At 47.3% G+C, this 24,545-nt stretch overlaps 2 protein-coding genes across 2 annotated transcripts in view; one reads left to right on the plus strand and one right to left on the minus strand.

Annotated features, from left to right (window-relative positions):
• The window catches only part of LOC137304194 (sorbin and SH3 domain-containing protein 1), a 357,720-nt gene that overhangs the window by 265,575 nt on the left and 67,600 nt on the right, over positions 1–24,545 (minus strand). The gene's annotated exons all lie outside the window — the stretch shown is intronic.
• LOC137303933 (ice nucleation protein-like) lies at positions 18,598–19,914 on the plus strand. The gene has a single exon (XM_067972342.1). The coding sequence runs from the start codon at positions 18,598–18,600 to the stop codon at positions 19,912–19,914; it is 1,317 nt and encodes a 438-aa protein (XP_067828443.1).

Genomic DNA, 24,545 nt, shown 5'->3' on the forward strand with positions numbered 1-24,545 from the left:
CAGCAAATGTTTGCATTGTAATCGAATTGTATTATCAATTCACTCGGCTACAAAGTCACCTTAACAAAAAAAGCCGTACACTCTTCTCCCTCCCATAAAACTCAATCACTTTTCCCACAAGGCGATGTCCTTTTAATCGATATGTAATATGGTAATAGATTAGAGCAGAATTGTTTATGCGAACCTTGAAATAATTCAGTGTGTTCACCCTTGACCGCGACAATAAAGATCAGTTTTTTTAAACAAAAAGTCCTGGGAACCCAAGGGCTGGAGGACGTGATATTGAGCTTGGCAGTCGGAAGGCTGCCTGGAGAATGTTGGAGAGAGATCTTTCAAAGTTTGTTTTCAGTATTCCCCAAACAGCCCCCAGTGTATTAAACTGACCTTTGTAGGCACTACATCAGTTAAAGGCAATTCAAGTTCAAAGCCAATTTTATTTTAAAACCACACTACACTCCATCTGGAGGACTTGTTAGAATTGCTGAATGCAGCTATTGTTCTTGTCTGTAGTTGCAGAATTTGGGCTGTGTGAGTATTTCTGTCACTAAAACACACCCTCTAAAACTTCTAAACATAGACATTACAGCACATTGGGTGGCCATTCAGCCCATTATGCCGACTGCATTCTCATTTTCCTCCACCCCTTTTATATTTTTACTTTTGACAAACTGATCCTATTCCCTGTTATTGCCTCTGTCTCAATAGCCACTTATAGAAAAGCATTCGATGCCCCAATGGTCCCATGTGAAATAAAACCTTCTAACTTCACCCTTCAGTTTTCTAATGATAATCCTGAGCCCGTGCCCCCTTGTTACTTATTTGACGACCACTAGGAAGAATTATTCAATATTTACCATCTCAAAACCCTTCCTAATTTTGAAAGCCCCAATGTTGAACTTCGCCTCGTGTTCGCACATTGATTTTGCCTGAGTGCCCCTCCCATCTCAAATGTGGCTATTGTTTCGTTCTTCTCAGCTGGACCAGCATTTGGAGAGGTACAGTTAACCTCAGTCTCTTTGGATTTCTGATTACTGAGATCAGAATTAGGTTCAGCAGTGACACCTTCTACAGTCAAATATCCAGGTGCCACTCGCTGTCTATGGAGGGCTGGAAAAAGTTAGAGATAAGGGGGGCGATGCCATGAAGGGATTGGAACAGGAGGATGAAAATTTTTAATTTGAGGTGTTGGGCGACCGGGAGGGGCTGAAACCTAACTGGAGAGATTCAAACATGGAATTGCTGGAAAGATAAGCATGGATTTGGGAAGGGAAAGCATGTTCAAGGACTTTGGACAGGAAAGGGAGGTTAGAAATGGGGGCGGTAGTTTGCAAGGTCAGAGGAGTCCAGGGGGTGTTTTTTAAGGAGGGGTTCAACTTGGCGGTTTTGAAAGGGATCATCACCTGAGGAGGGGGAGCCATTTACAATACCAGCTAGTATGGCGGACAGGAAGGAAGTTGGGTGGTCAGCAGTTTAGCGGGAATGGGGTCAAAGGAGCAGGATGTGGGTCTCATGGACAAGATGAGGCTCTGACCATAATTTTCCAAATCTCTCTGGCTAAAGGCATGGTGCCGGGAGACTGGAAGATTGCTAACGTCGTACCGTTGTTTGAAAAGGGAGAAAGGGATAGACCGAGTAATTGTAGGCCAGACAGCCCAACCTCGGTGGTGGGCAAATTATTGGAATCAATTCTGAGGGACGATATTAATGGTCATTTAGAAAGGCACAGATTAATCAAGGACAGACAGCGTGGATTTATTAAGGAAAGGTCATGTCTGACTAACTTGATTGAATTTTTTCAGGAGGTAAGGAGGCTATTTTTTCAGGAGCTGCCAGAGGCAGTAGTAGAAGCGGGTACAATTTTGTCTTTTAAAAAGTATTTGGACAGTTACATGGGTAAGATGGGTATAGAGGGATATGGGCCAAGTGCAGGCAATTGGGACTAGCTTAGTGGTATAAACTGGGCGACATGGACATGTTGGGCCGAAGGGCCTGTTTCCATGTTGTAAACTTCTATGATTCTAGGTAACAAGGAGGTGTCGATGAAGGTATCGCTTTTGATGTAGTCTACATGGATTTTAGCTCGGCTTTTGACAAAGTCCCGCATGGCAGATTGGTCAGAAAAGTAAAAGCCCATGGGATCCAAGGGAAAGTGGCAAATTGGATCCAAAATTGGCTTAGTGGCAGGAAGCAAAGGGTAATGGTCGACGGGTGTTTTTGTGACTGGAAGGCTGTTTCCAATGGGGTTCCGCAGGGCTCAGTACCAGGTCCCTTGCTTTTTGTGGTATATATCAATGATTCAAACTTAAATGTAGGGGGCATAATTAAGAATTTTGCAGATGATACAAAAATTGGCCATGTGGTTGATAGTGAGGAAGAAAGCTATAGACTGCAGGAAGATATCAATGGACTGGTCAGGTGGGTAAAAAAGTGGCAAATGGAATTCAATCCGGAGAAGTGTGAGGTAATGCATTTGGGGAGGGCAAACAAGGCAAGGGGGGATACAATAAATGGGAGGATACTGAAAGGTGTAGAGGAACAAAGGGACCTTGGAGTGCATGTCCACAGATCCCTGAAGGTAGCAGGACAGGTAGATAAAGTGGTTAAGAAGGCATACAGGATACTTTCCTTTATTAACCGAGGCATAGAATATAAGAGCAGGGAGGTTATGCTAGATCTGTATAAAACACTAGTTAGGTCACAGCTTGAGTACTGCGTACAGTTCTGGTCACCACATTACAGGAAAGATGTCATTGCACTAGAGAGGGTACAGAGGAGATTTACGAGAATGTTGCCAGGGCTGGAGAATTTTAGCTATGAGAAAAGATTGGATAGGCTGTTTCTTTGGAACAGAGGAGGCTGAGGAGAAATTTAATTGAGGTGTACAAAATTATGAGGGGCCTAGAAAGTGTGGATAGGAAGGAACTATTTCCCTTAGCAGAGAGGTCAATAACCAGGGGGAATAGATTTAAAGTAATTGGTAGAAGGATTAGAGGGGAGCTGAGGAGAAATTTTTTCACTCAGAGGGTGGTGGGGGTCTGGATCTCACTGCCTGAAAGGGTGGTAGAGTCAGAAACCCTCAACTCATTTAAAGAGTACTTGGATATGCACTCAAAGTGGTGTAACCTACAAGGCTACAGACCAAGAGCTGGAAAGTGGGATTAGGCTGGATAGCTCTTTTTCGGTTGGCACAGACACGATGGGCCGAATGGCCTCCTTCTGTGCCGTAAATTTCTATGATTCTATGAGCTCGAAGAGGACATGAGGGAAGATAGGAGATAAACTAGAGAAAGACGCAGGTTCAGGACTGAGGTAGAAGGGAGCTCAGGGGGAGGTTTGGCTTGGTGGGCAAGGGGAAGATAGAAAGTGGCAGAGACAGCTGAACGGACGGTCTCAATCTTACTGACGAAGAAGTCCATGAGCTCCCCACACTTGTCGTTGGAGGTGAGGGTGGAGAGGGCAGGGGAAGGGTTGAAGGAGACGGTTGGTAGGAGGAAAGTAACAGAGGAAAGAGAGAGATGTGGGTAACAGTTAAAATAACATGGGGGCGAAGGACGACAAAGAGATTGTTCCAAGAGTGGATTAACAATCCCATCTTCTCCAGTCTCTCCACAAAGCTGAAGTCCCTCATACCTGGTATAACTCTAATAAATCTCCTCTGCACTCTCTCCAAGACCTTGATGTAAAATCGGGTACAAGGATCACCCTTGGATCTGAGGGCTGTGTTTTCTTAATATTTATATAATGGAAACATTTTGAAACCCACACTTGTTACCAAAGCAATAGAGTTACCGATAGATTCGGAGCTCCAATTAATTTAGGAAACCAACCTACAACCGACAAAGTGAATATTCCAAAATGGTGCAGACTACATTGATGATCACATCCCTGTACGGTCAAAATAGATTTTATGTTCAAATTGATATTTCAAATGGAAACACAAAAACTTACTATCAAATACTTTTTGACACTTTATTAAAACTGCATGCACATTTCTTCCATGCACCTCTGGGGATAGATAAAACAGGCCCTTTAAAACACAAGAACATCAACAACTTGTAATTATATAGTGCCTTTAGCGATGTAAAATGACCAAAAGTGCTTCACAGGACTAGAATCAGTCAAAAACTGACACTGAGTCAAAGAAGGAGACATCAGGACAGATGACCAAAGAGGTAGGTTTTAAGGAGCGTCTTAAAGGAGAGAGAGACCTAGCAAGGCGTAGAAATTTAGGGAGGGAATTCCAAGGCTTAGGGCCTAGATGGCTGAAGGCACGAGACGAAGGAAGTGGGGGATGTGCAAGAGGCCAGAGTTGGAGGAGCGCAGAGTTCTCTGGGGGGTTGTAGGGCTGGAGGAGGTTACAGAGATGGGGAGGGGCGAGACCACGGAGGGATTTTAACATGAGGATGAGAATTTTAAAATCGAGATGTTGGTGGAGTGGAAAACAAATAGCGATGCAACAATGGACTGTGAAAACACAACTACCAGGTCACCAGGGGCCCACAAGTGCCATAATTTAAAAGTTGAAATAACAGCGGTGATTAAAGTGGCGTGAATTTAGGAAATTAGGGATCGCCATTGATTTTTAATATGGTGGAGCTATGCTAATTCACTTCTCACAGTTTTCAGCGAGGGTTGCAGAAGACCGGCACAAAAGTCCCAGGAAATGATGGAGTGGTGTAAGTAATGTCATTTACGCCAAATTTTCCTGCAAATTCTGGGCGGGGACACTGCACAGGGTACAGGGCGGGGACAATGCATGGGACACTGCACAGGGTACAGGGCGGGGACAATGCATGGGACACTGCACAGGGTACAGGGCGGGGACAATGCATGGGGCACCCCACAGAGTGCGGAGCAGGGACACTGCAAAGGGTGCAGGGAGGGGTCACAACAGCACATGGGCCCACCCTCCCACACCTCAGTGCCCCAACTACTAGTTAAGAGAGTTTGATTCTGACCGAACTATGATTTATTTTGATACTGCTCAGGGAACTACCTTGGTCATTTTATTTACTGTACAGACAGACTGTTAACTTTGAAACGAGGGACAGATTTCTATCTCATCCATACGCACAGTCCAGATCTCTGACATGGTATCAAGCAACATTCCCTTTGGCATAAATTCTGTTAATCGCAAAATTTGATAATTTGAACTTTGAAATGTGATTTTGGCAACGTAGGGCCAATTTTCCGAATTGTGTGGTTAAGAACATCAGCACTGACCAATCGTGGCCTTCACCCCCCAATTACCAGCAACACACACAGCGCGAACTCCGCAAATCACCGCCCCCAATATACACAAGAGACGGGAGTTTACTGCAGGCAAAGTTGAATCCGAGGATTTAAACAATCAGTGCATCCACTGGGCTTCTGGAGTTTTGAGAATGTCTTTAAATCTGCAAATGTGGCAGAAAATTAAAATGAGCAAAAACCGATGATAGGAAACAGCCCTGGAGATTCCAACACTTCAGTTTCACTGGAAAAGTAATTGTGCAACATATTAATTTTCAAACATAACTTTGAAATAGTCCTGCAGAAAACGCTAACCAAAGTAAAAACATCTCGCTGTGCGCTGCACTTCCAATCATCCTGATGCTGCAATGTCACGGCTCGCAACCCCAGTCTGCATTCCCCAGATGGAAGAGCGAACCATGACATTTATGGTTTCAGAGGCTGGTTCGTCTCCTTGAGAAACATTAAAGGATTCCTGCAGGTGTGTGCTGATTCGCTGCTATTTTTAATGCTCTACTTAACAACATCGCGTTCGCAGAAATGTTTCAGAAAATGTTTCTGCAGTGAATAATGTTTTCAAAACATTACTCGTTCCAGAAATTTTCTTAGTGTCTCGTTCATTTCAGCAAATGTCAAGTTGGTGCCCATTTTTTTAAAGCAATTCCAGTATTAAGCGACTGACTACTGTACAAATTGCACGGGAATCATCTTGCGACACTAAAGTACTAAACTATTCAGAGCGGAATGCCCCCGCTTCAGCTCTTGGTCTGTACCGAGTTGTCTCCCCTCTGAGGGGGGTCCAACTCTCCTCAGGGCCCCGGCGTTAGGAGAGTGGAGGTGAGGGGAGGAGGGAAAGCAAATCCAGGAGAACTCTTGCTTCGGTGGCGATGCCACGAGTCCTGCTGGAAAGTGAGACAAAGATTGAGCTCTTCTGTGATGCCCCTACAGTCGAATAGCCTCCCCACGCTCCCTGTTTAGGCTCACACCTGCAGAACGATTGCTTAAGCAAGATGCAAGAGGGCTGCTGGACCCCGGCAAGGCATTCCAGCAAGAGTCACGGAGATGAGGGGAGAACATTTGGAAAATAATATTATGTGAATTCCACACGCTATTGAATTTGGTGCACCCTTTAAAAACAGCTTTTGTTGAAGGGTGAGCTCCTTTAAATCCTCGTAACAGGGACTGGTCCCCGGGGCTGCTGTTCAATGAGCAAGTCATAAACAAAGCTTATTGTTATGACTAAGTTTGGTAGAATTACTCCCACTCCCAGTGAAGTAGCAACATATGTGGTCTTTGAAATAAAGCACACAGAAGGTGATTACAAACACACACTCATTCACACACACACACAAACACACATACACTCACAAGCACGAATAAACACACACACTCAAACACACACAAAAAAACTCACAAAACCTTCAAACCAAAACACATTTTATTATATTAAAAATTATGTACTGATCCAAATCATGTGTATGATGTAGACTTTTGATACTCATGTTTCTTTACATATCGCATTGAGCTCTGTGAATCTCCTTTAAAGATTTTTTTCCCCCAATTCTCCGCTGGGGCAGCACCTTGTGCCAGATTTTTTTATTATTCATTCATGGGATGTGGGCGTCGCTGGCGAGGCCGGCATTTATTGCCCATCCCTAATTGCCCTTGAAAAGGTGGTGGCGAGCTGCCTTCTTGAACCGCTGCAGTCCGTGTGGTGACGATTCTCCCACAGTGCTGTTAGGAAGGGAGTTCCAGGATTTTGACCCGGCGACGATGAAGGAACGGCGATATATTTCCAAGTCGGGATGGTGTGTGACTTGGAGGGGAACGTGCAGGTGGTGTTGTTCCCATGTGCCTGCTGCCCTTGTCCTTCTAGGTGGTAGAGGTCGCAGGTTTGGGAGGTGCTGTCGAAGAAGCCTTGGCGAGTTGCTGCAGTGCATCCTGTGGATGGTACACACTGCAGCCACGGTGCAACGGTGGTGAAGGGAGTGAATATTTAGGGTGGTGGATGGGGTGCCAATCAAGCGGGCTGCTTTGTCCTGGATGGTGTCGAGCTTCTTGAGTGTCGTTGGAGCTGCACTCATCCAGGCAAGTGGAGAGTATTCCATCACACTCCTGACTTGTGCCTTGTATATGGTGGAAAGGCTTTGGGGAGTCAGGAGGTGAGTCACTCGCCGCAGAATACCCAGCCTCTGACCTGCTCTTGTAGCCACAGTATTTATATGGCTGGTCCAGTTAAGTTTCTGGTCAATGGTGAGCCCCAGGATATTGATGGTGGGGGATTCGGCGATGGTAATGCCGTTGAATGTCAAGGGGAGGTGGTTAGATTCTCTCGTGTTGGAGATGGTCATTGCCTGGCACTTGTCCGGCTCGAATGTTACTTGCCACCTATCAGCCTAAGCCTGGATGTTATCCAGGTCTTGCTGCATGCGGGCATGGACTGCTTCATTATCTGAGGGGTTGCGAATGGAACTGAGCACTGTGCAATCATTAGTGAACATCCCCATTTCTGACCTTATGATGGAGGGAAGGTCATTGATGAAGCAGCTGAAGATGGTTCGGTCTAGGACACTGCCCTGAGGAACTCTTGCAGTAGTGTCCTGGGGCTGAGATGATTGGCCTCCCACAACCACTACCATCTTCCTTTGTGCTAGGTATGACTCCAGCCACTGGAGAGTTTTCCCCCTGATTCCCATTGACTTCAATTTTACTTGGGCTCCTTGGTGCCACACTCGGTCAAATGCTGCCTTGATGTCAAGGGCAGTTATTCTCACCTCACCTCTGGAATTCAGCTCCTTTGTCCATGTTTGGACCAAGGCTGTAATGGGGTCTGGAGCCAAGTGGTCCTGGCGGAACCCAAACTGAGCATCGGTGAGCAGGTTATTGGTGACTATGTGCCGCTTGATAGCACTGTTGATGACACCTTCCATCACTTTGCTGATGATTGAGAGTAGACTGATGGGGCGGTAATTGGCCGGATTGGATTTGTCCTGCTTTATGTGGACAGGACATACCTGGGCAATTTTCCACATTTTCGTGTAGATGCCAATATTTTGGTTGTACTGGAACAGTTTGGCTGGAGGTATGGCTAGTTCTGGAGCACAAGTCTTCAGCACTACAGCCACGATGTTGTCAGGGCCCATAGCCTTTGTTGTATCCAGTGCACTCAGCCATTTCTTGATATCATGCGGAGTGAATCGAATTGGCTGAAGACTGGCTTCTGTGATGGTGGGGATATCGGGAGGAGGCCAAGATGGATCATCCACTCGGCACTTCCGGCTGAAGATGGTTGCAAACGCTTCAGCCTTGTCTTTTGCACTCACGTGCTGGACTCCGCCATCATTGAGGATGGGGATGTTTACAAAGCCTTCTCCTCCCTTTAGTTGTTTAATTGTCCACCACCATTCATGACTAGATGTGGCAGGACTGCAGACCTTTGATCTGATCCGTTGGTTGTGGAATCGCTTAGCTCTGTCTATAACATGTTGCTTCCACAGTTTAGCATGCATGTAGTCCTGTGTTGTAGCTTCACCAGGTTGGCACCTTATTTCCTGGCATGCTCTTCTACACTCCTCATTGAACCAGGGTTGATCCCCTGGCTTGTTGCTAATGGTAGAGTGAGGAATATGCCGGGCCATGAGGTTACAGATTGTGCTGGAATACAATTCTGCTGCTGCTGACGGCCCACAGCTCCTCATGGATGCCCTGTTTTGAGCTGCTAGATCTGCTCTGAATCTATCCCATTTAGCACGGTGGTAGCGCCACACAACACGTTGGATGATGTCCTCAGTGCGAAGATGGGACTTCGTCTCCACGAGGACTGTGCGGTGGTCACTCCTACCAATACTGTCATGGACAGATGCATCTGCGACAGGTAGATTGGTGAGGATGAGGTCAAGTAGGTTTTTCCCTCGTGTTGGCTCACTCACCACCTGCCGCAGGCCAAGTCTGGCAGCTATGTCCTTCAGGACTCGGCCAGCTCAGTCAGTAGTGGTGCTACCGAGCCACTCTTGGTGATGGACTTTGAAGTCCCCCACCCAGAGTACATTCTGTGCCCTTGCTACCCTCAGTGCTTCCTCCAAGTGGTGTTCAACATGGAGGAGGACTGATTCATCAGCTGAGGGAGGACGGTAGGTGGTAATCAGCAGGAGGTTTCCTTGCCCATGTTTGCCCTGATGCCATGAGGTTTCATGGGGTCCAGTGTCGATGTTGAGGACTCCCAGTGCCACTCCCTCTTGACTGTATATCACTGTACCGCCACCTCTGGTCAGTCTGTCCTGCCGTTGGGACAGGACATACCCAGGGATGGTGATGGAAGAGCCTGAGACGTTGGCTGAAAGGTATGATTCTGTGAGTATGGTTATGTCAGGCTGTTGCTTGACGAGTCTGTGGGACAGCTCTCCCAATTTTGGCACAATTCCCCAGATGTTAGTGAAGAGGACTTTGCAGGGTCGACGGGGCTTGGTTTGCCTTTGTCGTGTCCGGTGCCTAGTGGTCCGATGCCGGGTCGTCCGTCCGGATTTATTCTTACAACACAGACACTGACAGAAATTCACCACTACTTAGGCAACTGGGCAGGACACACATAACAATGACCTATCAAGCCATCTACAATCCCATTCAAGTTGTGTCCCCTTCCCAATGCAACAGGTACCAAGTCTTGCATGGATACAGTTCCATGGGTACTGCCAGCCATTAGCAATCCAAGTGGCCATGATTCCTGTGTAAACCTGGACAGTGATTGGGCAGGTGATTTGACCATGGTGTGCATCACAGCAGAGCCCAATCCTTTTTTCATCCAATGTCTACACTGCTGCACTTTCCAGCAAGGGCTATGGAGTGACTGAGGCCATTTGTGGTGTTAACTCTGCACTGACTAGGAATCAAATTTGAGACTTTCTCGTCTGTACGGTGCATTTATTAATTGAATCATGGAGGTTTACAGCACAGAAGGAGGCCATTTAGCCCATTGTGTACTCCAGAGCCCAGGTTTCTCCTGTATCTTCCTCTACTTCAAATGTTTATCCACCTTTCCCTTAAAAGATGCAATGGTCTCTGCCTCAAGCACTCCCATGTGTAAAGTATTCCATGCTCTAACAACCCTCTGCATAAAGAAATCTCTTCTAACCTTTCTCCTCTCTCTTAGCGACAATTTTAAATTGTTGACCTGTCATTGCTGACTCCCCAACCAGAGGGAATGGTCTTTCCCTATTCACTCTATCCAAACCCTTCATATTTTAAAAACCTATATTAAATCTCCTCTTGCTCCTTCTCTGCTCCAATGGAAATATTTCCAGTATCTCAAGCCTCTCCTCATAACTATAGTTTCCCATCTCTGGCACACCTACGCCATACGGTCCCTACGGCTTTAATATCCTTTCTATAATAGGGTGGCCAAAACTCTTCACAGTACCCTGTCACTGGCTGAAGATTGTAATGACCCTATTTCTGCCTTGGCTAAAGCACAGACCAAGGACTGAATCTGGGACATTGCTGGTCTGTGTGACTCAGTACCAAAGCTGCTGCATATTTACCCGTTGAGCCTTTGAGGAAGTTCTGATAAGAACCGCTTGTCAGTACACCTCTTGTCAGAGACCAGTTATATACACACTGCCAGCGAATTGCTTTCATTGAACACATTTTGTTCTCTAGACATTCAACGGCCAGTCAAACCCACTCATCTACAATAGCCTGCTAGAAGATTAACATGTACTTCATTCAAATATTGGGGAGACAAACCTCAATTTCACTCATTGAAAATTAAGAAACGCCCTGATCAAAACCTTGCTCGTACGAAATGGGTCATTTTCCACCTCCCCACCTAACTCCAACCCTGTGAGATGGTATAAATGTAACCCAGTCCCACGTTCTGCCAATGAGGGACTCGTAAATCCTCACTGGAAGGGACTCGAAGGTCCCCTCAGGTGATCTTGTAACTCATCCTCCCTATCTGTCCATACTTAGTTCCCACATGGTCTATTCCTGATCCCTTGGCCAAGATTGAGAATGGTGTAGGTGTCAGCCATGGCTCAGTGGGTAGCACTCCTGCCTGTGAGTTGGTCATGGGTTCAAATCCCACTCCAGAGACTTGAGCACATAATCCAGGCCGACACTCCAGTGCAATACTGAGGGAGTGCTGCGCTGTCGGAGGTGCCGTTTTTTGGTTGAAACATTAAACCGAGGCCCCGTTTGCCCTCTCAAGTGGAGGTAAAAGATCCCATGCCACTATTTTGAAGAAGAGCCAGGGAGTATTTCCCAGGGTCCTGGCCAATATTTATCCCTCAACCAACACCTAAAACAGATAATAATCTAAAACAGATTATCTGGTCATTTGTGGGACCTTGCTGTGCTCAAATTGGTTGCTGCGTTTCCTACATTACAACAGTGGCTACACTTCAAAACTACTTCATTGGCTGTAAAGCCCTTTGGGATGTCCTGAGGTCATGGAAGGCGCTATATAAATGCAAGTCTTTTTGTGTGTATGAGTGGAGGCCATGAATCCACTGGTTGTTACACCAGGTATTGTGTCACTAAAGCTACTGCAATTAATATACAGTTCTTAAATATTTTTTCAAAGGGGATGACCGGACTGGGAAGGAAATTTAATTTTGAAGCAACCAAGAGTAACTATCAGTGATTTTTTAAATATAAAAACAGAACATTAGATCTCTTCAGATGGCCAATTGGTAAATATACCATGTAGTGTGGGACTAAGGTATGCAGCAACAACAACTTGCATTTATATAGCGCCTTTAACATAGTAAAACGTCCCAAGGCACTTCACAGGAGCGCAATCAAACAAAATTTGACACTGAGTCACGTAAGGCTATATTAGGACAGATGACCAAAAGCTTGGTCAAAACGGTAGGTTTTAAGGAGCGTCTTAAAGGGGAGAGAGAGAGGTAGAAACACGCAGAGGTTTAGGGAGGGAACTCCAGAGCTTGGGGCCTAGGCAGCTGAAGGCACGGCCGCCAATAGTGGAGCGCAGAGATCCCGGAGGGTTGTAGGACTGGGGGAGGTTACTGAGATCGGGAACGGCGAGGCCATGGAGGGATTTGAAAACAAGGATGAGAATTTTAAAATCGAGGCGTTCCCGGACCGGGAGCCAATGTAGGTCGGCGAGCACAGGGGTGATGGGTGAACGGGACTTGGTGTGAGTTAGGATACGGATGGCAGAGTTTTGGATGAGCTGAAGTTTATGGAGGGTGGAAGATGGGAGGCCGGCCAGGAGAGCATTGGAACAGTCACACACAAGGAAGGTCCCTGATTTGTCCCTGGTGTGTGCTGAGCCAGCCAATCCCAGGCAGGGTGCTGGCAGATGTGATACAATTGACCTCAGTTCTTTGTTTTTCGAATGGGAAGAGGAAAGACTGGGAAGAGAGACTTACTGGCGTTCCTGCTTCTGACAGCGAGCTGGTAACATAGCGATGTCGGGATCAGAGTTTGCTGAAAGAATTTATCCATCTCCCCCTCACAGCTCGACCAGCCAGCTGCCATTCTCCCCAAGGGTTGGCAGATCCACAGTCTGTCAGTGCCCATGGAACTGAAGGCTGGGACAGACACTTCTTCAGAGGAGGAAGGGGAGGCCATTGGAGAAGAGGCCATTAGAGAAGGGGAATAGAAAGTTGGATCTAATAATTGAGTCCCATTTTTAGAAATAAAAACCTGTCACTAACGGTCACTGGTTCACGGTGACAGAATAAATCAAATTCAGTTTTATTCCGTGGAATTCTTACTGATCTTATGGGGATTGCATTACTCAATTCCATCCTTTTATCGCAGGAAAACTGCAGTCAGCGGCCTTGGTGATGGCCCTTTTACAGAAGGACATTTTCTGGCTGGAAATCCAAGATTTCAAATCAAAACGATTGAGTGTGCAGCATTTGCATTTCTACAATGACGGGCTCCATGTTCATGAGGGATTAAATATTCTTCCCTGCCTCGGGGAAATCTAGCACCAGCAATGAATTGACTGTAATTCACTCTCAAAATGCGAATCACTGGTTAAAGCCAAGAGCCAACATGAAAGCATTGTAGAATCATAGAATCTTACAGTGCAGAAGGAGGCCATTCTGCCCATCATGTGTGTGCCAGCTCTTTGAGCTATTGAATTGATCTCAATCCCCTGCTCTTTCTGCATAGCCCTGCAAATTTTTCCTTTTCAAGTATGTACCAATTCCCTTTTGAAAGTTACTATTGAATCTGCTTCCACCGCCCTTTCAGGCAGCACATTCCAGATCATAACAACTCGCTGCGTTAAAAAAATTCTCCTCATGTCTCCTCTGGTCCTTTTGCCAAATATCTTAATTCTGTGTCCTATAGTTACCGACCCTTCTGCTACTGGAAACAGTTTCTCCTTATTTACTCTATCAAAACCCCTTCATAATTTTGAACCCCTCTATTAAATCTCCTCTTAACCTTCACTACTTTAAGGAGAACAACCCCAGCTTCTCTAGTCTCTCCGCATTACTGAAGTCCCTTATCCCCGGTATCATTCTGGTAAATCTTCTCTGCACCTTGACATCCTTCCTAAAGTGTGGTGTGCTTTTTTGCCAGTTTTGTTCATTTCCCTCCGGAAGGTCCTGTTTCTTGCCGAATTTTGGTTCCATAGACACTACAGTATCTTTAACCAGGTGGCCATACTTTATGTGTCAGCGTAGACAGTGAGTGTTGACAGACTAGGAAAGGACATTACAGCTAAGCCCAGTCTCAGATGTCCACACACAACTTTAGAGTAGGGGCATCACTGCATTGCAGGAACCAGGAGCAGGAACCCTGACTGATCTTTCCACCTTCTTAGCCCAGGGACACATGGGTAATTGTAACAACCCTACCCCAATCCTGACTGAGATCAGCTAACTCAACAAACATCTCCAGCATCTTCCAGTTCTGATGAAAGGTCATCGACCTCAAACATTAACTCTGTTTCTCTCTCCACAGATGCTGTTGGAGTGTTTCTAGCATTTTCTGTTTTTAAAACAAACCTGTGTCCTTCTGGTCTATGTGGTTTAACACCATACATGGTGCATTTAGCCAATGACCCACTGGAGATTTTAAGCTGAAGTTTCAATGGATCTCATCATGAGATGAAGATGCTCAACATCAGAGAAAGGGGTTGCCAGGGGTTGGTGGGGGGGGGAGGGGGGGGGGCAAGAGATGGAGTGGGGGACCTGCACTAAATGACACGAAAAGTAGAACAGATGGAGGTAAAAATGGAAAAAAAAGATAGAACTTACATTTATACAGCGCCTACCACATCCTCAGAATGTTCCAAAAGTGCTTCACAACCAATGGATGACTTCAAAGTGCAGTCACTGTTATTCTGTAGGCTAATATGTTGATATGGGGGCACTCAGATTAGTGCTTTTATACACCCTGCATTATTTTCAAATATAACAATCTCCCCCCAGCTCACTGGCCCATTCTTGAATGTGAACTAGTACATGCTAACCTGCAGGTAACAGGGAAGGAATTTGGGCGGAATTCTCTACGAGATGTGAGGCACCAGGAGGTGATCTGAGGCATCAGGAGGAGATGGGAGGCACCAGGAGGAGATGGGAGGCACCAGGAGGAGATGTGAAGTACCAGGAGGTGATGTGAGGCACCAGGGTGGCAACGGGAGGTGATGGTCTCACTCCCATTGGTCCTCACACTGACTGCAGTTCGACTGCACCCACTGCAACACCAACTTTTAAACTTTAAAAATAAAGGTGTGATACCTTCACTGCGTGTGTATTCAGGGGTGAATGGTGCCCCACTTTGCCAGAGTACAGAGCAGTGTGGAGTCGGATGGTATAACCGCTGATGCTGGTTTACACTTATTTAAAGAAAGTACAGTTGACAAACTGGTCCATGCAACATAAAAGGCTCATTACTGCCTAACACACAATCACAGTCCACCTAATTGAAGATCTATCAGGACTTCTTGATGGTGCACTCAAGGGACAATGTCTGTGCCACAGCAAGTTATAAATAGGTCATTGTCTCTCTGACCATTATACAAGAAAAAGCTCACTATTGATCCTTCTCTCACCTCCAGCCTCCACCGTCTTGTTTTCCCTCACAACCCTCCTCATTTCTCTTTTCATTTACACCATACTCTGGTCATTCATTCTCTGAACGTACCTCCCTTGTTCCTCCTAAGCTGGAAACATCCTACAGTCTTCCTTCTTCATACGTCTTCACTGCATTAACATCGACAACAACATACATTTATACAGTGCCTCAAATGCAGTAAATCATCCCAAAGAGCTTCACAGAAGCGCAAGGCATAAAAACGGACATCAGGACAAAGAAGGAGATATTAGAAGTGGTGACCAAAAGCTTGGTCAAAGAGATGGGTTTTAAAGGAGAAGAGGGAGGTGGAGGGACAAAGGTGGGTTTAGGGAAGGAATTGTGCAGCATGTGACCTGGGTGATTGACGACACAGCTGTCAATGATGGGACGAAGGGAGGAGGATACACAAGAGGGAGGATTAAAATAAGAGAATCTCAGAGCACTGTCAACTTATCACTACTTCTTGAGATACTTATCTTCTCTTTCACTCTTTTGAATCATAGTGCTGAACTGGGGCTCTCAGCTTCCATCTTTTTATAAATTAATAATGGCGTGCTGTCAGAAGGTGAAATTGTTTACTTTTTTGTGTGTGTGAAAGTACATTTCAAAAGCTTCCAGTAAACGGTGGTGAGGTTTCACTGCCCTGTGGATGGAGAGATGGGTTCACAGGCTTAACTTGGCTCCTGGATTTTAAAAGTTAATGCTGGCTGCAGCTGTGCCACATCAGTAATATTCCTGAAACATCTGCACTGGCACAAATAAACAAAAAGAAAAGCATGTGGCAATAATGATGGTTATGTGGCACTTAGACTGTGCCATTAAATAGCAATAGCTCCAGACTGCAAATTACTAAAGCAACTGGCATGAAATGAACAGCCCTAATTCATATTAGCAGTCTTTATAATGACACAAAGAAGTTTTTAATTTGACTTGTCTTTATAAAGTTTCCAACCTAGTAAGTGTCTATTCACAGGGCAAACCCCTGTCCTGCAGTTAATGTCTCACACAAGGTTTATTTCCACTGAGCCAGCACTGTGAAAAATATACACAATATCAGCAACTGCAAGAAAGGCAGTCACTCGTTTCATTGCCTGGAGGTTGCCCCCAGTCGTTTACCACTGGTGTTTACAGCTGAGGGAGTCACTGTGGTGGGAATTAAACAGTCCCAGGGCAGCTAGGGTCAGAGTAGAGTGGACTATGGGTACGTTTATAATCAATTGTGTTCGTGACAGGAGCGTTAACACTGCCACTAAAGGCACTCGATTACAGAGAGGAGGCAGATGGACTTAATTTTAAACTTAAATTGCGGGCGCGTTGGGGGCTGCGAATATTGCAAAAATGCAGAGCGGGTTCGGAAGCCGCTGACTTCCAAGTTTCCCACAGACGCACCTGTGTGCCCGCGGACATCCCGAGTCCGGAAGTCCCGCCGGTAATTAAAACCAGCGGGATGATCGTTAAAGAACCAAATGTACCGCATTGAGGTATTTAAGGCACTTGTGACATATTAGGTAGTTGGAACGATTTCTAACTTACTTGGGCGGCTTTCCCACCGCTTCTGATTCACGCCTGGTGAAACCAAGTGTGAAGGGCCGGATCAGGCAAAAAGAAACAAAATAAATTAAATAATAAACCATTGCACAAAGTTAAAACATAAAATCAACCTACCTTTCCACCCTGCTCCAATGTCCAATGTCTCCCTCTCCGATCTCCGCCTCGTCCCCCCTCCCCCCAATCTTCCCCTCTCCCACCCCTGATCTTCTCCTCACCCCCCCAGATCTTCCACTCTCCCCCCCTGATCTTCCCCTCACCCCCCCCGGATCTTCCACTCTCCCCACCCATCTTCCCCTCTTGCCCCCCCCCCCCGATCTTCCCCTCTCCCCCCCAATCTTCCCCCTCCCCCCCCCGATCTTCCCCCTCCCCCCCCGATCTTCCCCCTCCCCCCCCGATCTTCCCCTCTCCCCCGCCCCGCCCCGATCTTCCATTCCAGCGCGGATGACGTCTCGCTTTCTCTCTTTCTCTCCACCCCCCTCCCTCGGCGTTGCAGCTCCTGTCGACAGCCAGCCTGTCAATCAGGCTGGCTGCCGGGTGCGAAACCCAGAGAGAACATTAATCATCAGCAATCACCATGCGATCGCGCAGCAACGGTAGATTTTTTTTATTCGGGTTTGCCAGGCGCACCTTCACACCTCGCCCCCCACCGGTGCCAACCCGCACCATTTCAAAATTGAGCCCCATGTCTCTCACAGCATCATGATCCGACTGTCCCTGGATCCTGAGACCATTGATGAGAGACTCAGAAACCACTGGGGTCAGAGACATAGAAACCACTGGGGTCAAAGACACAGAAACCACTGGGGTCAAAGACACAGAAACCACTGGGGTCAAAGACACAGAAACCACTGGGGTCAAAGACACAGAAACCACTGGGGTCAAAGACACAGAAACCACTGGGGTCAAAGACACAGAAACCACTGGGGTCAAAGACACAGAAACCACTGGGGTCAAAGACACAGAAACCACTGGCGTCAGAGACATGGAAACCACTGGGGTCAAAGGCACAGAAACCACTGGGGTCAAAGTCATAGAAACCACTGGGGTCAGAGACACAGAAACCACTGGGGTCAGAGTCACAGAAGCCACTGGGGTCAAAGGTACAGAAACCACTGAGATCAAAGTCACAGAAACGACTGGGGTCAGAGACATGGAAACCACTGGGGTGAAAGATACAGAAACCACTGGGGTCAAAGACACAGAAACCACTGGGGTCAGAGACACGGAAACCACGGGGGTCAAAGTCACAGAAATCACTGGGGTCAAATATACAGAAACCACTGGGGTCAGAGACACGGAAACCACTGAGGTCAAAGTCACAGAAACGACTGGGGTCAGTGACATGGAAACCATTGGGGTCAAAGGCACAGAAACCACTGGGGTCAAAGTCATAGAAACCACTGGGGTCAAAGTCACAGAAACGACTGGGGTCAGAGACATGGAAACCACTGGGGTCAAAGGCACGGAAACCACTGGGGTCAAAGGCACAGAAACCACTGGGGTCAAAGACAGAGAAACCACTGGGGTCAGAGACACAGAAACCATTGGGGTCAAAGGCACAGAAACCACTGGGGTCAAAGTCACAGAAACCACCGGGGTCAAAGACACAGAAACCACTGGGGTCAGAGACACGGAAACCACTGGGGTCAAAGGCACAGAAACCACTGGGGTAAAGACACAGAAACCACTGGGGTCAGAGACACAGAAACAACTGGGGTCAAAGACAGAGAAACCACTGGGGTCAGAGACACGGAAACCATGGGGGTCAAAAGCACAGTGTCCACTGGGGTAAAAGACACAGAAACCACCGGGGTCAAAGACAGAGAAACCACTGGGGTCAGAGACACAGAAACCATTGGGGTCAAAGGCACAGAAACCACTGGGGTCAAAGGCTCAGAAGCCACTGGGGTCAAAGGCACAAAAGCCACTGGGATCAAAGTCACAGAAACCACTGGGGTCAGCGACACGGAAACTACTGGGGTCAGCGACACGGAAACTACTGGGGTCAAAGGCAAAGAAACCACTGGGATCAAAGTCACAGAAACCACCGGGGTCAAAGACAGAGAAATCACTGGGGTCAGAGACACAGAAACCACTGGGGTCAAAGGCACAGAAACCACTGGGGTCAAAGGCACAAAAACCACTGGGATCAAAGTCACAGAAACCACTGGGGTCAGCGACACGGAAACTACTGGGGTCAGTGACACGGAACCCACTGGAGTCAAAGACACAGAAACCACTGGGGTCAGAGATATGGAAACCACTGGGGTCAAAGTCACAGAAACCACTGGGGTCAAAGACACAGAAACCACTGGGGTCAAAGTCACAGAAACCACTGGGGTCAAAGACACAGAAACCACTGGGGTCAAAGCCACAGAAACCACTGGGGTCAGAGACACGGAAACCACTGGGGTCAAAGTCACAGAAACCACTGGGGTCAGAGACATGGACACCACTGGGGTCAAAGCCACAGAAACCACTGGGGTCAAAGCCACAGAAACCACTGGGTTCAAAGATACAGAAACCACTGGGGTCAGAGACACGGAAACCACTGGAGTCAGAGACACAGAAATCACTGGGGTCAGAGACACAGAAACCACTGGGGTCAAAGACACAGAAACCACTGGGGTCAAAGCCACAGAAACCACTGGGTTCAAAGATACAGAAACCACTGGGGTCAGAGACACGGAATCCACTGGAGTCAGAGACACAGAAATCACTGGGGTCAGAGACACGGAAACCACTGGGGTCAAAGCCACAGAAACCACTGGGGTCAAAGATACAGAAACCACTGGGGTCAGAGACACGGAAACCACTGGATCAGAGACACGGAAACCACTGGGGTCAGCGACACGGAAGCCACTGGGGATAGAGACACAGAATCCACTGGGGTCAAAGACACAGAAATCTCTGGGGTCAGAGACACGGAAACCACTGGGGATAGAGACACAGAATCCACTGGGGTCAAAGACGCAGAAATCACTGGGGTCAGAGACACAGAAACCACTGGGGTCCGAGACACAGAAACCACTGGGGTCAGAGACATGGAAACCACTGGGGTCAGAGACACATTAATCACTGGGGATAGAGAATCACAAAAGTGGCCCACATGAATCCATATCTTCCACTCCCTGACCCACATCACTCGCTCTCTGACCGCTCTATGTGCGGTGTCTCTCCAGTGATACCCGGATTGGGAGTGCTGCCCAGAGCTGGTTGCCCTCATTTTGCCATCACTGTAGGACTTACTGCACTCAACGTCTTGCTCGCATCAGCAGCTTGAAGCACAAAACACAGGAACAAGACGGAACTGTGAGACACCAGTTAATGTTCAACACAATCAGGATTACAGAGCAGCTCAGTAACATGCAGTTCCCCTTTAAGAACTGGAAGCTCTTCCTTCACAAGAACTCTGCTCCCCGATCCCCAACACACACAGCCACCAGTTATGGCGAGAATATATTTCGGGTGGGGATGTGGAGCTTCCTGTCGGTCCCGGTTAAGAAGAGTTTCGGTAAAAAGAACTTGCCTATCACAGATACAATACATCCACTGCTGTAGGGTTCTTCATTTAAGTCCCATAATTTCTATCACTTTTACTGGATATTAAAGACTAATACACTTGATCAAGAGCATGTTTTAAAAACCTAGCTGTCTGCTGTGGAGTCGGGGGGATTTGTATCAAAGATATTTTCAAGAGCTCACATTTCTCTTTCTTACCTCCTTCCATATTTAGCTCGTGGCGATTAATGAGGATCACCACTGAGATAAAGTACAGATTCATTGCACTGAGAACATGTCGCTGGGAAGGAAACCCATGCCTCAGATAAGGCTCACCCTGAGTAACAATCCACAGAGCGGAGAAGTAAACCCATCCCTCCCTCAACTCACTAATCTCCACTCCAACTCAGGCACGGATTCCTGGCTGGGATGCAGTCCCACAGGCACTTAGCCTCCTTTCCCAGCAGTCCTTTATCTAGGTGCCAGCCCTGACAACAACAACTTGCATTTATGTAGCGCCTTTAATATAGCAAAACATCCCAAGGAGTTTCACAGGAGCGTAAGGAGAATTCACACCGAGCCAACAAAGGAGATATTAGGACAGGTGACCAAAAGCTCAGACGAAGAGGTAGGTTTTAAGCAGTGCCTTGAAGGAGGTGAGAGTGGTAGAGAGGCAGAGAGGTTTGGGGAGGGAATTCCGGAGCTTAGGGCCGAGACAGCTAAAGCCACGGCCGCCAATGGTGGGGCAGAGGAAGTGGGGGATGCACAAGAGGCCAGAGTTCTTGGAACGCAGAGATCTCAGAGGGTTGTAGGGCTGGAGAAGGTGACAGAGATAGAGAGGGGCGAGGCCATGGAGGGACTTCAACACGGGGATGAGAATTTTAAAATCGAGGCGTTGGTGAACCGGGAGCCAATGTAGGTCAGCGAGCACTGGGGTGATGGGTGAACGGGACTTGGTGCGAGTGAGGATAGAGTTTTGGAAGAGTTCAAGTTTATGGATGGTGGAAGTTGGGAGGCGGGCCAGGAGAATATTGGAATAGCTGAGTCTGGAAGTAACATTCTTGACAGTGAATGTTGGCAGGCTATTGGACTGTGATGGGTAGCACAGCCTGGTGTCACTATGTATCCCTATACATCCTCCTGGATAGCAATAAAGAGGGGCCATCTTGGTTTATTCTCCCCCTCCTTAATTCTGGGCCACTGAAGCCAATTGTTGCATCTCATTTGAGATTGGCATAGACTGAAGGCCACAACTTTCCTGGTCTGTCAGGCTCTGCTTAACAATGGATAAAATCAGTCAGCTGACTTTCCTTCACCCCTGGACACAGGCCTGGTGTTCCCCCGTGCACAGGCCGGGCCCATAACTTGGCAGGGACCTGTGCCCAGAATTAGGGATAGAAATCCGGCCAGTGCTGCAGGGCTGAGAGGTCATGAGTGAGAACATAAGAAATAGGAGCAGGGGTAGGCCATAAGGCCTCTCGAGCCTGCTCCGCCATTCAATAAGATCATGGCTGATCTTCGACCTCAACTCCACTTTCCCACTTGATCCCCATATCCCTTGATTCCCTTAGTGAACAAAGATTTTTCGATCTCAGCTTTGAACATACTCAATGACTCAGTATCCACAGCCCTCTGGGGTAGAGAATTCCAAATATTCACGACCCACTGAGTGAAGAGGGTCATCTCTGAGTGAAGAGTGATGAGGGTCCTCATCTCAGTCCTAAATGGCCAACCCCTTTTCCTGAGATTATGCCCCCTAGTTCCAGACTCTCCAGCCAGGGGAAACAACCTCTCAGCATTTACCCTGTCAAGTTCCCTCAGAATCTTTTATGTTTCAATGAGATCACCTCTCATTCTTCAAAAATCCAGAGAGTATCGGCCCATCCCGCTCAATCCCTCCTCAGGACAACCCTCTCATCCCAGGAATCAATGTAGTGAGACCAGCACAGAATGGGAATAGAACCTGCGCCCCATGGTGGAATCTCCAGAAATCCCCAGGGCAATGAAAAGGAGACAGAGACCCAGCATCACAGGGCTCCTCGCGTTTATACCTGGGAACTGATCTTCTCCAAGGGCACAGAGGAGAAGCATCAGCCTGAACGAGTCATTCGAGAGGCGCTGGGAAGTGAATTTAAAACCGAAAACGGCTCCACACGCAGAATTCTTTGTCCTTCCCATTCCACCGGTCACTAGAGTTGTCACTTTTTAACAGCTGCTGAAAATTGACTGAACACCTTCACAATGAACATACCTGTTACAGGGTCGAGAGGGTAAATAGGATCCGGGGTTAAATAGAGTGGGGGTAATGATTTCCTACTTTAAACACTGAGGGGTCTGAAATCCTGGAGTCCCTGCTCCGCCATCTGAAGAGCGATGGAACAGGAGCCCTGACCCTCTGCAGCCATAGACTCCGACCCTGTGCCAAATCTCGAGGATCAGGTCAGAGCCGAGAAGGCTCAAGGCATACTCCAAGGGTCTAGATGACACCACTAATCTCATTTCTGAGGAACAGTTTTAATATATTAACATTGTAAACTTGATGGTTATATTGCTGAGATGAAATTTCAACCATTTAATTCGCATTATTCAGTTTGCCTATCAAGGCGTAAGGGCTTGTAATTTGTGTTTACTTATTGGCAGTAAGATGAGAATCCTCTGGCCTCTGTGATACCTTAAGTCCTCACATTGCAGTTGTACTGGAATGTTTGGCACCAATAACCTCCACTCTAAATTCTCCCGGGTGGGCTCTGTTAAAGTGGTTATGTCCTCCTTCCTCTGGAGCAGATACACCCCACACTCAGCACAGTCTGGAGCAGATACACCCCACACTCAGCACAGTCTGGAGCAGATACACCCCACACTCAGCATAGTCTGGAGCAGATACACCCCACACTCAGCACAGTTTGGAGCAGATACACCCCACACTCAGCATAGTCTGGAGCAGATACACCCCACACTCAGCACAGTCTGGAGCAGATACACCCCACACTCAGCACAGTCTGGAGCAGATACACCCCACACTCAGCACAGTCTGGAGCAGATACACCCCACACTCAGCACAGTCTGGAGCAGATACACCCCACACTCAGCACAGTCTGGAGCAGATACACCCCACACTCAGCACAGTCTGTAGCAGATACACCCCACACTCAGCACAGTCTGGAGCAGATACACCCCACACTCAGCACAGTCTGGAGTAGATACACCCCACACTCAGCACAGTCTGAAGCAGATACACTCACACTCAGTGCAGTCTGGAGCAGATACACTCACACTCAGTGCAGTCTGGAGCAGATACACCCCACACTCAGCACAGTCTGGAGTAGATACACCCCACACTCAGCACAGTCTGGAGCAGATACACTCACACTCAGTGCAGTCTGGAGCAGATACACCCCACACTCAGCACAGTCTGAAGCAGATACACTCACACTCAGTGCAGTCTGGAGCAGATACACCCCACACTCAGCACAATCTGAAGCAGATACACTCACACTCAGTGCAGTCTGGAGCAGATACACCCCACACTCAGCACAGTCTGGAGCAGATACACCCCAGGTTCTTCTCCCAGGACTGTTTTGGATGCTCACCTGGTGGGAAATTTTGGTCTCCCACCCATTCGGCAGATCCTCAATTTCCATGAGGTCAGCACCATATCGATCCATCATCCAGAACAGGTTCCAGAAAGGGGTCCTTTAAAGTTATTAAATTCCATCCCTCTGACCATCACCTCCTTTCATTTCGCTCTAATTACAGTCCCATGCTTTATCCGACATTTTAAAAGGTTGCTAATATGTTTCTGGCAGCAGATCACAAGCAGTAATAAATGTTCATTTAACCACATCATAATCCACAATATACATGAGAGAAATGATGAAAATACATTGAGTGTTTGACTGGTAATTGCCTGCACCAACTCTGATGCCAATATTCCTATTTTGGTTTGCTAACAATTGAAAAGTTCGAAAGATCTTTATATCACTCCTTCCTTCAGACTTGCAATGAGAATAGGTTTAATTAAATTATACACTGCAATATGGCCTAAATCCCCTGCACCTTGACTTTACTGACTCGATAGTTGGGCATCTGGTTCTAGGAACATTGGAACATGGGAACAGGAGTAGGCCATTCAGCCCCTCTAGCCTGTTCCGCCATTCAATTAGATCATGGCCGATCTGTACCTTAACTCCATTTACCCACCTTGG

The sequence above is a fragment of the Heptranchias perlo genome, chromosome 36 (assembly GCF_035084215.1).
Source record: "Heptranchias perlo isolate sHepPer1 chromosome 36, sHepPer1.hap1, whole genome shotgun sequence".
Taxonomy (NCBI): domain Eukaryota; kingdom Metazoa; phylum Chordata; class Chondrichthyes; order Hexanchiformes; family Hexanchidae; genus Heptranchias; species Heptranchias perlo.

Excerpts from the sequence above, each read along its gene's own strand:
- LOC137303933 (XM_067972342.1), top strand. The coding sequence starts at position 18,598 with ATGGGGGTCAAAAGCACAGTGTCCACTGGGGTAAAAGACACAGAAACC.